The sequence below is a fragment of the Taurulus bubalis genome (assembly GCF_910589615.1).
Source record: "Taurulus bubalis genome assembly, chromosome: 12".
NCBI classification, from domain to species: Eukaryota; Metazoa; Chordata; class Actinopteri; order Perciformes; family Cottidae; genus Taurulus; species Taurulus bubalis.
Genome location: NC_136600.1, coordinates 23,088,969 through 23,103,031, shown reverse-complemented (window position 1 = coordinate 23,103,031; position 14,063 = coordinate 23,088,969). Strand labels below are relative to the sequence as shown.

General features: G+C 39.9%; 1 protein-coding gene across 1 annotated transcript in view; it reads right to left on the bottom strand.

Moving 5' to 3' along the window:
- cdkal1 (CDK5 regulatory subunit associated protein 1-like 1) overlaps positions 1-14,063 on the bottom strand; it is a gene marked incomplete at its 5' end in the record, with an annotated part of 202,690 nt that overhangs the window by 58,883 nt on the left and 129,744 nt on the right. The window contains one exon of the mRNA XM_079227879.1: positions 894-1,074. Within this exon, the coding sequence (XP_079084005.1) occupies positions 894-1,074 (181 nt within the window). The remainder of the gene's footprint in view (positions 1-893; positions 1,075-14,063) is intronic.

Sequence of the window (14,063 nt, the reverse complement as noted above, 5' to 3'; positions counted from 1 at the left end):
TAAAGAAAAAGGTCAAAGAAAACATTTCAGGATCAGGAAGCATGCATGCTTTGGTTAAGAAGCACATTCAAGAATGTGAGAACTGCTCCGTTGTGTTGCATACAAATGGTTTTCAACATCTTTGTAAGTCGGATGCTCACATTTAGATAACGTGACACAATAGTGCAACATTATTAAATGTCTATCGAGGTAATGATCTATGTGAGCAACTACGAATGAGCCAAAGCAGTATTTTGCTCTACTTATTTACCAGAACTAAATGAACAAGGAGCGGAACTTCATTTGACAAAAAATATGCATTTGGAAATAAACAAGCAGAAAAAAATATATTGAGCAGAAAGTAAAAGTAACACTGCAAGGGCAATAGTGGTTTAGTGAGCCTAAAATAGTTTGTATGTGAAAACAGAACTCCTGTCCATAGAAGAGAGGATAGCTGCTTTGTAAAAAAAAAAGTCAGAAAGAAATTATGAAAAACATCATATATGTAGATCAAAACAATCTATTGTAAAAAAAAAAAAACATCAAAATGAATGCTATAGGATATTGAAGTAGCCTATAGTAGTTGTATTAACATCTGTATGTAGTCGACAACCGACTGTCAAATCAATACATTTATCTGGATGCATTATAAATAATACATAATCGAAAAATAAATAATGCTTTCAAATAGAATTTTTCTGAAGTTACAAAACACTATTCACATTCCTGCACTTAAGGTTCTGAAGTCATGGTCTGTTACAGGCCTTATTCAGACGTACTCTGTTTCCTAAAGTGAGTGGAAATAATTAATTCAATCATCAACGATCACATCTATAAAACTTGTATACGTGGGCAGCTGAATTCAGCCCAAATCCAGTTTGTCAGATGACTTCCGTCTCCTCGTCTACACTCACCATGTGTGCAGGTATTTGCTCCATCTTGGCAGCAGGTGTACCGGGTCTGGGGTAGAACTGGTTGATGAAGAGACTGGGGAACCGATAGAGTTTCACCAAGTCTACCGTCTCTTGGAAGTCCTTCTCCGTCTCACCAGGAAAACCGCAGATTAAATCGGTTGCAATGGTTACGCCTGGGACCCTAAAGAAAGCAACAGAGAAAGCATTTTATCAAGCAATGTATCAACGTTTTTGAAAACAACTGGTGGAAACTTCTGCTTAACTTCTGGTGTTTCAATGAAATACCAAGACGACCTTTGTATGATCAGCATGATCCTTTTCTGGATAAAAGTGACCTTTAAAACGAGAGACCATCTTGTGATGAGTCGAATCAGCTTAAAGGCATAAAGCGAGGGCCGATGGCACCCATCTCTACCTACCCCGCTACTCCCATTGCCCCTTACTCAGACCACACTCATCTTCAAACTCAGCCCTCATTTTGATCTCAACTACACCACTGTAAAATTGCGTGACTGCATTATGTGACACTGTAGGCATCTTCAGGACCACACTTTGGTTGGTTTGGTTTGTCTGGATCACATTTCTTGATGAAACATGCAAAACGATGACACATACCAGCAATGCTGATCAATTAGTGGCAACAGCTCAAGAAATTGTTGTGTTACTAAACCCACATGACGTATTGTTACTCACAAATGACAAATAAACAAAAAACATACACAATACATCTCATCAACCTCCAATTACTGTTTGATCATTATATAAAATGACTTACTAAGTTTGTGACAGACATTTTCTCACTAAATAATAAACTATTTGAATCGCCAAAGCATTAAAAAAGGCTAAAGCCTTTTCCAATGGACTAATTTAGCCAATCATACCCTGATTAGCAACCTTTGCTACCAATCATAAGCTATTGATAATTGAACCACTGGTAGATTGGATTAATCGTAGCCACTGGGGTGTGGGAATAAATGGATGGATTGGTTCTATATATTTTGTTTGAATTGACAGCAGTTGGATGGCTTGCAAAAGCGCTCCCAGACTAAATTATGGATGTCTGTCACAAAGCCATGTATCTGTAGAGTACACACTTTACATTCCTGAGTAAATGTATGCTGATTTGACATGTCGGAATACAATTTCAATGAGTATGCCTGTTCACTAAAGCATTAAACATCATATCTGATTGCTAAAGTAGCTGCAAAGTGCAATAAAGAGCTAATTTAGCAATATGAGATTTTTGCAGAACACAACATTATTCTAATTTCAAATTATTTGTGACAAGCTGGCACTCCAATTGCCTGTTTTTTGAGGATGTATTAATTTGCTAGAGTGGGAATGGTATCCACTGTAGAAATAATTGGAAATGATTCTCAATACAAGCGAGCCAAGCCATTGATAGCATGCTTTCTATCAACTATCTAGATGAAGTGGAATAGGAGAGGCACTAGAGCCTCTTAATTTAATGTGTTATATGGCAGACTGTCTGCTACATGAAGCCATGCTGTCATTAGTAACAGAAAACTGATTTCCATTGAAAGATCTTTGGATAGAATGGAAGAGAAAGACCATAGTGACTGAGTCACTATCATTCAGCCAAACTTTGGCCTTGCTTTTTCCTAAACAATTTAATTTTTACTTCTCTTCTTCCTCTCCTCTCTTCAAATTCTTTAACAAGCATTTCACCTTTGATGTTGCAATTCCTGACCTTTATGTGTTACTACGTACACAAAACAGCAATGAAATAAAACGTATTAATACTTTTCTATCTCTTGTGAAAAACCCATGAGAACTGTAAAATATTAAGACAGGACACACACACACACACACACACACACACACACACACACACACAGCTCAACAAAGACATGAAGCAAAGAGTGGAAAAGACATTTTCTCTGCAATCGAACACATGATGCATCTTTAATTGCATTAACTTCCTGCATCTGCATCCCCATGATAACCTCTGACCTATTGATGAGATCCAATTGGTTTATAGTCAGTAATATTAACCATCGGCTTGCAGGCACAGGCATCCTTGACCTCTACGATCTGCCTGACAATTACTCTACGGAAAAGTAAAACGAAATAAATCAAAAACAAAAATCTGTGCATTGAATGGCTACATTCATTAATAACTTTCTATTTGTGATTACAATGGACTTCTTGAATCCCCCCACAGCAGTGGCTCTAAACCCCTTGAGAATTTAACACAAAATACACCGTTTTAATCCTTTACTTTGTGAGGTAAACAAAAGGACTATTTGCAGCCTGTAGGCTTTCTACAATAATTAATCAAGTTAAACGGCCTGAGAATGGAAAGATACAGTTCATTTGAGGCAGGATTCCCTCCTGTGTCGATGTATACCCACATTATGGTCACCATAAAGATTTGATTAAGTCAAAAAGCCACATTGGAGGAAATGTGTGCAGGCTATGGGATCCAATCACATACACATTCCTCTCCAACAGGGACTAAAGGAAAGTTTGAATAAACTCACATTATTTTTGCTATTAAATGTTCTTGTCGCAAGAGTACAAAACATTGATAATAGACTCCCCCAAGCTATTTCATTAATGACAGTAGGAGGGAAAGTAAATAAAATTAGCAACAAACAAGCACATTTATTTTCTAGCCTCAATAGATAAACCGTCTGTTGCATCTAACCAGGGCTGGCATATCCAATTTGCAATGGCCCTTTGGTGGTGGTAGTAGTGGTGGTGATTTTCATTTCTTGCAGCAGAAAATGTACACCATTACTGGGGGGAAAGTACAATTCAGGCCAGGGGTGCAAAGTAACACATGGATATAGAATACTGAGAGAAAGCGCAGGGAGAGGGACTGGTGTGAATTGGCTTTTGTGGATTTTCTCGGGGTGGAGGCTGAGAGGGAGAGAAAAAAACATGCGCGCACACACTGTCATTTTGACACCTCCGTCTCTCCCAGATCTGAGGGTGATGGAGGTGTGATGTGTGATACTAATGAACAAGAACCACACTGATGCTCTCCTTGTTAAAATGAGAGAGGAGAAATGTATTTTGTTATTGTTCACCTTTAAATAGCAGTGCATGAGAAACATGGGGAAAAGGAGAAAGTCAAGGAAGACGACAGATAAGGTGTGAGCTCCACTTGCTTTCAGTCCAAACCGACGCAGGAGAAGAGCTATTCTTAAAACTGAAAAACTTAAAAACTGTTCTCGGGATGAACTTTTGTCACAAAGTACTCAACATTGTAATGATGAATAAGATTTATTGTATTTTTTCCCCCAACTAGCCAATCAGTTGTATGTTCATCAAGTTTCCATCATCATATTTCCATTTTTAATGATCAAAAAAAGCTTTAAAAACATATAAATTGATCCTATCTAATGTTCAGCAGTGCACAGATATAGTTTATATGCAATATATGATGTATGCAAATTCCTGTATAAATACAGCACACTTACTGTATGTGGGGCATTGTCCCATTAAACCAGAACATAACTGATATACACGTTACTAAAAGAGAAATTAGTAATCGTACCAATAAACGGAACTGCAGATAATGCTGATGCAGAGTAACACAAAAACACTGCTGGAGCAAGATTGCACTCTTGCCAAAGTGTGAAAAGGAGATTAACAGACAGCATCTGTCAGATGAGAGGGTGTCTGGTATGCCAGGCCTGAAGAAAGAGTGAACAACATGTAGTATTGATAAAGATAGTGAGAGTATTATTTATCAAAAGAAGAAAAAAAGAAAGCAGTGTTACATTCTGTAAAATGCAGAGAAGATCACACAAAGGGGAATAATGCATGGACTGATATAGAGTGAAACAAAGACAAAGATAAAGTTAAATCAGGTGAAAAAAGAGCAAAACAATATTTCTAACTGTGATAACAAGTAATGCATGAGAACATGTAGCTCATCCTTTTATAACAGGCAGCAGTTGAAGAACATAAATGAAATGCTCCAATGTTAATCACCTTTATTACCTCTCTGCATATTTAAATGCATCCTACATGCCTGTTTATAGAAGCTACATTTAATTAGTTCTCTGTTTAACAACGTCTGAGACTATGACTGATCTGTGCTAATGGAATGTAAACTAATGTCCGGTGAATATGTTAAGTATGCGCCTCTATGATGAGAGACAGGAGGAGGATGGACCCATTTTATCAAACGCTAGCAGTCAGTCACTCGCCTCATGACTAACGCTGCGCTTCCTGTTGCTACTTCAGAATAAAGAGACAATACGGACACTGAACTCCTTAAATTAAAGAGATAATAGGGCAGGAAAATAGGTTTGTTTGTGTGTTTTGTTCCTGTCATTTCTCCTCCTGCCCCATGGAAGCACATCCCATAAGACAGAAGCCTCCATTAGCCTTAATGTGCTTCCAGTCTGAGTTAGCATTTAGACTTAGAATGAGTTCATAAGAGACGAAAGTCTTTTAATTAAAACTCAAGATAAGCACACAGTCAGTCCCCCATCTGCCTCAATTGGTTGAATTAAGCTTCATAAAACACGCCATTGTCTTCAGCACAATTATTATCAACTCTTTGTTTGCCGAGGCCCCCATACGAGCATGCATGTGCATATGACTTTCCATATACTCAAAATATGTGCATGTGTATGCAAGCGTGTTTGCACAACAGATGCCTGTGAGCGGCCCCCGTGATAAGATGAAGGCAAGACCATTGGGACCGAAGAACCATGAAAAAACGTCAGCGAGGAGAGGGAAAAAAGATGAATGTGGCACGGAGGTGTACAGAGGAAGGAGTTGGGTGGAGGAATGGAAGGATGAGAGAGGAAGAAAGACAATCTGGGAAGGTAAATATTTACCTATTCATCTATCGGGGAGAGAGCATGCAACCCCATCTGTGCTGCGGCGAGTGTGCGGCGTGTGCGCGCTCACTGAAGTGATCATGTGTGGCACAGTGGAGCCGCTGCAGCGTGGGAGTCGGACGGGGGAAGGGAAAGAGAGACGCGCCGATGAGAAGAGTGAGGCCGAGATGGACCGAGAACAAATTCGACAAGTTAGAAGAACTTTATTGGGTGAAAAAGTCAAGACGCAATCGATGCTCGTGCGGAGATGCGCTGATGGGGTTTTTCTCACGTCTTCTCTCCAATACTAACATTCAGGGTCAACTCCCGATGCCACAAAAGGTTAAAACAAGTTTTTAACCAACTACAGCCGATAACTGGTCCCAATGTTACCGTGTATCTCCATCACTAAATTGTAAAACGAATATTGCATTGAAACACATACTTGCACTCTCATTTTTTTGTTACACTGTCAGAACAAAAAGCTTTTTTTCTTTTCTTTAATGATCAAAACTATTTCCCTCTGCATTATGTAGCAGCACAAAGTGGTTTCTTCAAAAATGCTGCCATTGAGTCAGGGTCTTATCATTTTGGCTATAAAAAGAACTCATCTACAAAACAGTCGAGCAAAATGAACTTGACCCTGTGCAGTCTGTAAAATATCACTCTCTCTAATACACAATATGCAAAACAGCAGTTTTAAAAAGGTCATCCATAATTTCTTTTGCAGCAATTTACGAAGACTAAACTTCTTTTGAAGATGTGATCAAAACTCAAGAACACGCACGTAGAAACGGCACATATTCGTAATGTTCATCATTACGGGTGCCGAAAATACATTTAATGGAAAAATAATGTGTGAAGTTCAATAAACTGTTCTGTGTATTGTGTTATCCAGGTCAGTTCTTTCTTGGTTTGGCGTCTCGATTTCTCGATTTCTTTGTTCGAAGGTGTGAGCTTCTACCCTCATCGACATGTTATTTTCTCCTCATTTTGCTGTGAGAGTGCGATACTTTTGTGCATTTCATTATTGTATGTAAACTAACCGAATGAAAAGCATTTACATCACATATCTGTAACAGAAATGATTCCCTCCTGAAGGACAGTCAGAAGGAAACCTAAGAAAGGGTGAAGAACGGGGGGGCACTTGTGAGGAGTGTGAGTAATCACTCAGACGCTTAAGTGTTTGATTTAGCCGTGGCAGCTGTAGGTAATGGCACTGTCATGTAGCGGCTCAATTTACAGGGAGAGAGAGAGAGAAAGAGGTCTGCTTGGTTATCACTCACTTTCCTCAATCACTTCCACCATCAAGGATGAAGGAAGGGACTGTCAAAACTGCTTCAGGAGGTGCCAGGTGACTGGCCAGATACCAGGAGGGTTTCAGACAGATTAAAACTGAACAGCCAAACAATGGTTCTTACTGTGCGACTGTAAAACGACTAAATGACACTTACCATGACCTAAATACGTTTGGAAGGGCTGCTAGGATAAGTGGATGTGTACCATTTCTGATGGTTAATATTCATAGACACAGATGTGCTCAGTGAGTATGAGAGGCAAGTTGGTTGCTGCATTCTGGCATTTTTCTCAAAAAAGTGATTCAACGACTGAATGTGATGCAAACGGAGCCAAAGCTGACTGTCGTGTGCTTGAGAGTGGAGAGGTGACAGGTGATTGGTTAAAAGGCAGAATGAGACAGGCGATGGCTTCCGTTGGCCTGAGAAGAGTGGTCAAGCTGTCAGAGAGACTTTCTAAACCTGCATCTCTCCTTAAACCCTTGCTTTCTCACAGTTTATCTTGCGGGTTTAGAGAGTGGCGTGTGAAATGTTTTTTTTATTTAACTTATACTCAGGTGAAATCCTAACACATGCACAACAGTGCTGTGTTGCCTTCACTGACCGCGTATGCTCAAGTCTCCTTCTAAGCATTACATAATATGCAATCTTTCTCCATCAATCATACTTCTCATTAGTTCATATTTATCCATAATGGGGATAGAGAGATGGCAACATCAACAATGTGTTATGATTATCCTTCTTTCTTTTTTTTTTTTTACTGTGCTTATTTAGGCAAAGTCTATCTTTCCTATAGATAAACAATGGATATTGGATAAAAGTCCAAAGAAGGCGTGTAAACATGTTGGCTATACCGTTAGTCCATTAAGTGAATACCAAGTCGTTTATCTCGAAACCTGCAGTGCAAAATAACCTCCGTCTTTCTCCGTGGCGGGTCATTTGTAAAGATCGAGGTAGCTGCAGTGGGACGAATGGACGGCCAAGTAAATAATGATCCCGCTGGAGTCATCAGTAAACTTTATCATTTAATGAAAGCGCCTGAACACAGCCGAGCAGAACTGCAGTTCAATTTAACACACACACTTACACATGCAGACACAAGCATACTTCATTAGCCTCGAAGAAGAGTAATTAGAACACACACATACACATTTCATTAGTCGGAGGGAGGAGTAATAAGGGTGCAGAGACACCACAAATCCACACACACACACACACACACACACACATATATAAATACTGTATATATCTTTGCCTAAGAAGGGATGCAGTGCAAAGAGGCATGACACACTCTTGACTGTCTAGCCAGGCGTTAAATGGACTGCACCTTTGCACTTTATTTCAATTTAAGCCAACCTTCATTGGCATACCTACAGTATGCGATTCATCATTCCATCCCGCTGTGTGACCTGCGCAGCTATGGATAACATCAAAGGACCAGATGAATGCCGCACATAAGAGCCTTACTTGAATCGGATGAACGCTCGGCTCGCCTGCAGCAGGCTAGAAATGTTGATAATTACATAAATTGCTGTACTGTGATTCTCTTTTGTACAGAGAGATGGGTATAGGTGGATGGTCTTTAATGCTGAAAAGTTTTTTTCCAAAAGCCAGGATGGACAAAAATGAGCAATATTGAAAATGCTTCAGAGTTAAAGGGTGTTTGGTGACCACTGTGTTCAGATCAGCTTTCTCACAACAGAAGAGGAGAAGCGTTGGGCTTCTCCAGTTGACATGGAGGCTACACTTGCGTGTAGGTTAGCTGGCTAGCAAGTCAATTATGAGCAATCTTTGTTATGCAGCCAGTCTTTATCAATGTTAGATACAGCTATGCCTAAAAAAAAGACGTGAAACCTCGAGTGCAGAGGCAATAGAAAACCAGGGAGAACACTCCACTCTCGGGAAAACACTTAAGATTTATGGTGAAGTTGGTAGTTTTCGGTAAGACGGGTAATTAACTGACTAATTATTTTTAACTAACTAATCATTTTATGAATCATTAAGCCGACAGTCACTAGAGCCCAAGAACAGCATCACATGGGCTTTTCTTGAACGTGAAGAAGAACCAGGGAAAATCAATTAGTACCCTTTGACGTGTGATTCCTCCAGTAAAATAAGCTACAACAAATCTACGTGCAATCTCTACATTTCTCATTCATTGACTTCATTTCAGTAAACAAGCTGAGTCACTGAATGTAAACAATATAATAGTAAGTTTAAAGAACACTGAAAAGGACAACCATTATCCTTCTATCCATTGTTTCCTATGCATTCTCTATCCACCCTCGTAAATGTCATTATTCCTTTCAAGACTATGTGCAAGCACACAAGAAGCAAGCTTGCTTACGCTATGTGAGGCTCTGTTTAGAGTTATTTGTTATCTTGTACATGAGTATATGATAGTAAAGTATGCATAGTGTATCAAGGTAGCATGGTAGATGTTTGTAATAGCCGTTAGAAATATTCCTCTCACAGTCTAAATGCCAAGGTTTACAGAGCTGACTGTAAATATAACTTCACATAAAACCCAAGGGACACTAATACTAGATACACTGAAATTGCATGGGGTAAGAAGGCATTCCTCAGGGTTTAATCACCAACACTGCTAAACATTACTCAACCTTCAAGCTTACTATTTTGGCGGCACATTTCCCTCCCCTCCCTGGAGACAACAGTGTACCATAATTTAGAAACACACGTCCACAACACAACAGCTTGCTGCCCGTGACAAACAGATTACAGTCAATCAACCGAGAGTGAAACTGTGCGGTTGAAGTTTAAACGGCCGGGTGACTCAAACACTGAACAAGAGAAATATGATATGACGGAGACAGAAAGGTGAGACATGACTGTGTTCTTACATGTACCCAAGTTTCAGCTCACCTTGTTGATGTGTACGCTGGGAGGGTGCAAGCACACGGGAGGTTAACACTTTACTGCCTTGTTACATGCTTGTGAGACAATGTTCACATTGTACCGCCACACTACCAATAATGCACACATACCTATTAAGATGTGGGTGTTAGCATTCTCATTAGAAACTGTGTGTGTGTGTGTGTGTGTGCGCAGCCAAGACATAAACACGCTACAGGCTTTCTAATTAAACATAAAGGCTGTTGCCTTTAATTGAACCAGACTCAATTGCTGCATCTCACTACTGCATTTTATTTCTTAAACTGCACTGCAACTTTTATTTTGCTTTTTGACTGTTTTAATGTTTTCTTAACCGTTTTTAAATCTGCATTATGTTTTGATGCTTTTAATGGTTTTATGTGAAGCACTTTTTGTTGAAATGTGCTATACAAATAAACTTGCCTTGCCTTTATAACCAATCTCTATTGCTTTAAGATACAGGTGTTCTGATATGATTGTTTCCTTCTCGATACACACATAGAGTATATACGCATACATTTGTCAAGAATTAAACAAAACCTTGATTGAACAAGTTTCACAGAAGTTTTGAAATCAGAGATGGAATAATCTGAATAACTGAACAAAATCAGATCAAACAGTCGGAGTCTCAAGGTAATTTGATCTCATTCAGTTTCAGTTGGGACTTGGCGGAGTTTGTATGTGGGAAACAAGTCAATGTGCTTTCCCATAGTAGTCTACAAATATGATTTGTTTAATGAATAAACAAAATCAAGCAAATACAGAAAATATGTCACAAGTGAGGACAATGTGGTGACTCAAACATGACCCAGGAGCACAGATAACCTTGAAGCTCATGAGTCAGACCAACATTAAAGCTTTGCATTGATGAAAATGACAATGATAAACTATAGTCAGTTAGTCAGAGACAATATTGACTCACCACTTCTGTGTGACCAACTTCACATTTGTCATGAAAAAGATAAGCTGATAATGACCAACCGGCGTGAATTATAACATCTGTGCAACAATGTTAGCCGTGTTTTGTACTTTAAATTGAAAAGGGGACAAAAAAAGGATTATAAAGGATTTAAAAAAAATAAAAAATTTAAACTATTCAGGGTGCGTTCATGGCTTGGATTGTTTTGCCACCTGCTCTTTGTGGCCACCGGGATGAAGATGCAAGTCAGACATTCTTTCAAGCACTAGCATCAGATCAGAATTTGGTATTGGCCAGCATGCAAATGCAGGTATCTGAATTGGTATCGGGAAGGGGAAAAAAATGGTATCAGAACATCTCTCCTGTCAGAACACACACAAACTCAGATGCAGGACCACGCCTGCTCTAATCTTTCTCAAGACAGGAAGGAAGGATAGCTTCTGTGGTCTGGAAGACTTAATAATAAATTAACACTACACCTGTAATTATAGTGAAACTGTACATATCCTGTATGTGTGTCTTGTGGAAAGGAAATGTGGTAATCCAGAGGAAATCTCAATAAAACAGCGATATGTTAGGAACAGCCAGGAGGCTTTATCCACAAGCCGTTTCTCTTTCTAAAGTGCGCACACACACACACACACACACACACACGCACACACACAAACACCTCAGTGTCGACTTGCTGTGAAGTTAATGACTCGTGGTTTCCTTTTGTTTAAACGGAGCCAACTGACACCGCTAGACTCACTGACACATACAGCCAGGTATGTAGGCAGGCAGGGAGACTTTCTCCCCCGTCTCTCCTTCCTGAATTAAATCACTTCTATGTACAAACAAACATCAACAGGAAGCGTATAAAGCAACGGCATAAATAAGCAGACACTTATACACGTTAGGCCCATAAGTACCTGGAGGGAAATCTTGTTCCTATATGTTTATATTCCTTAAACCGGTAGATCGCAACTGGTGTAAAACCCTGCGTTGCTTTAGTTGCATATGAGTGAGAGGCGGCTGGACTACAGGAACACATGGTGAATGTAGAAAAACTGTTGAAAAGAAGAAAAGAGAACGTGTGGAGAGTAATTGGCCAGACTTTAATTGTGCAATGAGCATACCACTCAACTGTTGCAGATAACTTCTGGTGGGGTTTCTTTATTTACCAGCATTCATTTGGCTTGTGAGGAAGTATATATATATATATATATACATATATATATATATATAAATTTGGGGCCTGCAGCCATCGTGAATGTGTTACTAAACGCTTCAAGAGTCAACATACACGCAGTTTCCTGATTACCCAAAACAATGGCCGTTAGGTGGGCAGAACAACCTAGAAGGCACGCACCGCCGTTTCTGGCTTGTGAGATGTATACGTAATACACATGTTCAATTCGTGCATAGTTATACTACAACAAACGGCTGAATCAGTGCGACTTTTCTCATGTGCACAAAAAAACATGGACGTATCTTCTAAGGGGTGTCACCTACTTGCCATTTCTCACCGTGATTGGTCGGCTGCGGCGAGGGAAGGAAGTAGCCGGGCTTTGAACTTTTCTCGCTAAGCTATTTTTCACGAAAAAACTCTGAATGTCTTCCCAGAGAGATTGTCTGAAAATGTGCTGTTTTCCCCATTATTGAAATTATATTGAGTCTCTCATCTCTCTATGACAGCTAGACCCTCTCAACTATGAACGTGGTCGGACATGTCAAGCCACCAAATGCATGTCCGTATCTCTTTTTAAACTAATCACTTTTGTAAACTTTACATTTTCAAACTAACGAACACTTGTTTATTTTGTAATTCCACAGGGATGTCTGTCCTTTCAATTTAATTGTTATTTTCTTGGAGCCAGTATCTACTGGCCTTTGGGGGGATTCCTTAATTCCAAAGCTCCGTTCATTAAAATCCTTCTAAAGCCGCTTTTCACACCGCATGTTCAAGGCAGGACTGTTGCACCGGTGTTCCACATCGCTTTTTTGTATAAAAAAGGTCCCGAGGTTATTATTCGAGATGCTTGGCAAAAAAAAAAAAAAAAAGGGGGTTGAATTTAAAGACAGAGAAACCGTTCACTGCTACATTTCATTTACTTTCTAAATCATCAGCTGAAGGGAAAAGAGAGGAGAAAGGAGGGCTGATAGGTTGGCGAGTGCCATCATTGTGACGGGTTTACGCGGCAAACCTGTCTCGCTCGCCACTCTCTCTTCCCGCCTCTCTTCTTTCCCTCTCTTTTTACCGTCTCTTGTCTGTTTTCTGTTTTTTTATAGCTTTTTGTTTCCCCCCCAAAAAGCCTCAAGGGAGCTGCCGCCCCTCCCACGAACTATTCCAGTGAAACATTAGCCCTGGCTGATACCTTAAACCTTTAAGTGCGTGTGTGTGTGTGTGTGTGTGTGCGTGTGAACTCACGACGGTATGTCTTCAACAACAAAACAAGCAACAACAAAGCGAGAGGCTGGCTCCGATCTGCACACACGCAGACACGGTGTAGTCACGCTACTGATGTCCTGCCGTAACCCAGGGAGGTTTGATATAACCCCGTCACTCCTCGTGACTAATAGAGATAGAGGTGACTAACACACAGGCACACACACACACAACTGTCTTAGCGCTGTTTGGAGAAAGAGTTGCTACACTCAAGTGAGACGGAAAGGCGCACACAGACAAAGTTGATCATCAACACATTATATCAACAGTCACAGCGCCACTCTGCCCAACACGTTGGTCATTGCAACACACGATCAACATTCAAGGTGCCTTTGATACGAGGAAGCCCAAGCAATCAATTGACAGTTTTTGCGAAACAAATGTCCTTAAATTACATTTTCTTTGCATGAATCAGTTCTGAATGTAGAAAAGTAACAAATACTTGAACACTGCTTTCCAAAAAGATACTGACAGGCAACATGTTTCTGGATAACCTTCACGTAATTCAATGATTGTAAATCGTTTAATCACTTGTACAAGTCTTTTAGTGTCTAAAAATAGGTGACTGACTTATTTTGCTCCGAATACAATGTTGTGTATTGTCTTTTGTTTTATTGCTTTGAGATTAATTTCAATTCTGCCACCTCTAAAAGAGAAACATGGCTGTCTACCACCTCAAACCACAGGACTGTGTGATCAGGCCTGGCCCAGACAAATTCAATAGAACTAGTTATTCATTTATGGGTAACTTTGGTATTTTTCTCATGTCTGACTCGGAGACAACACAATCTGAAATTGGTCCAGCATTAAGTGAGGCCACTGCTGCCTGAG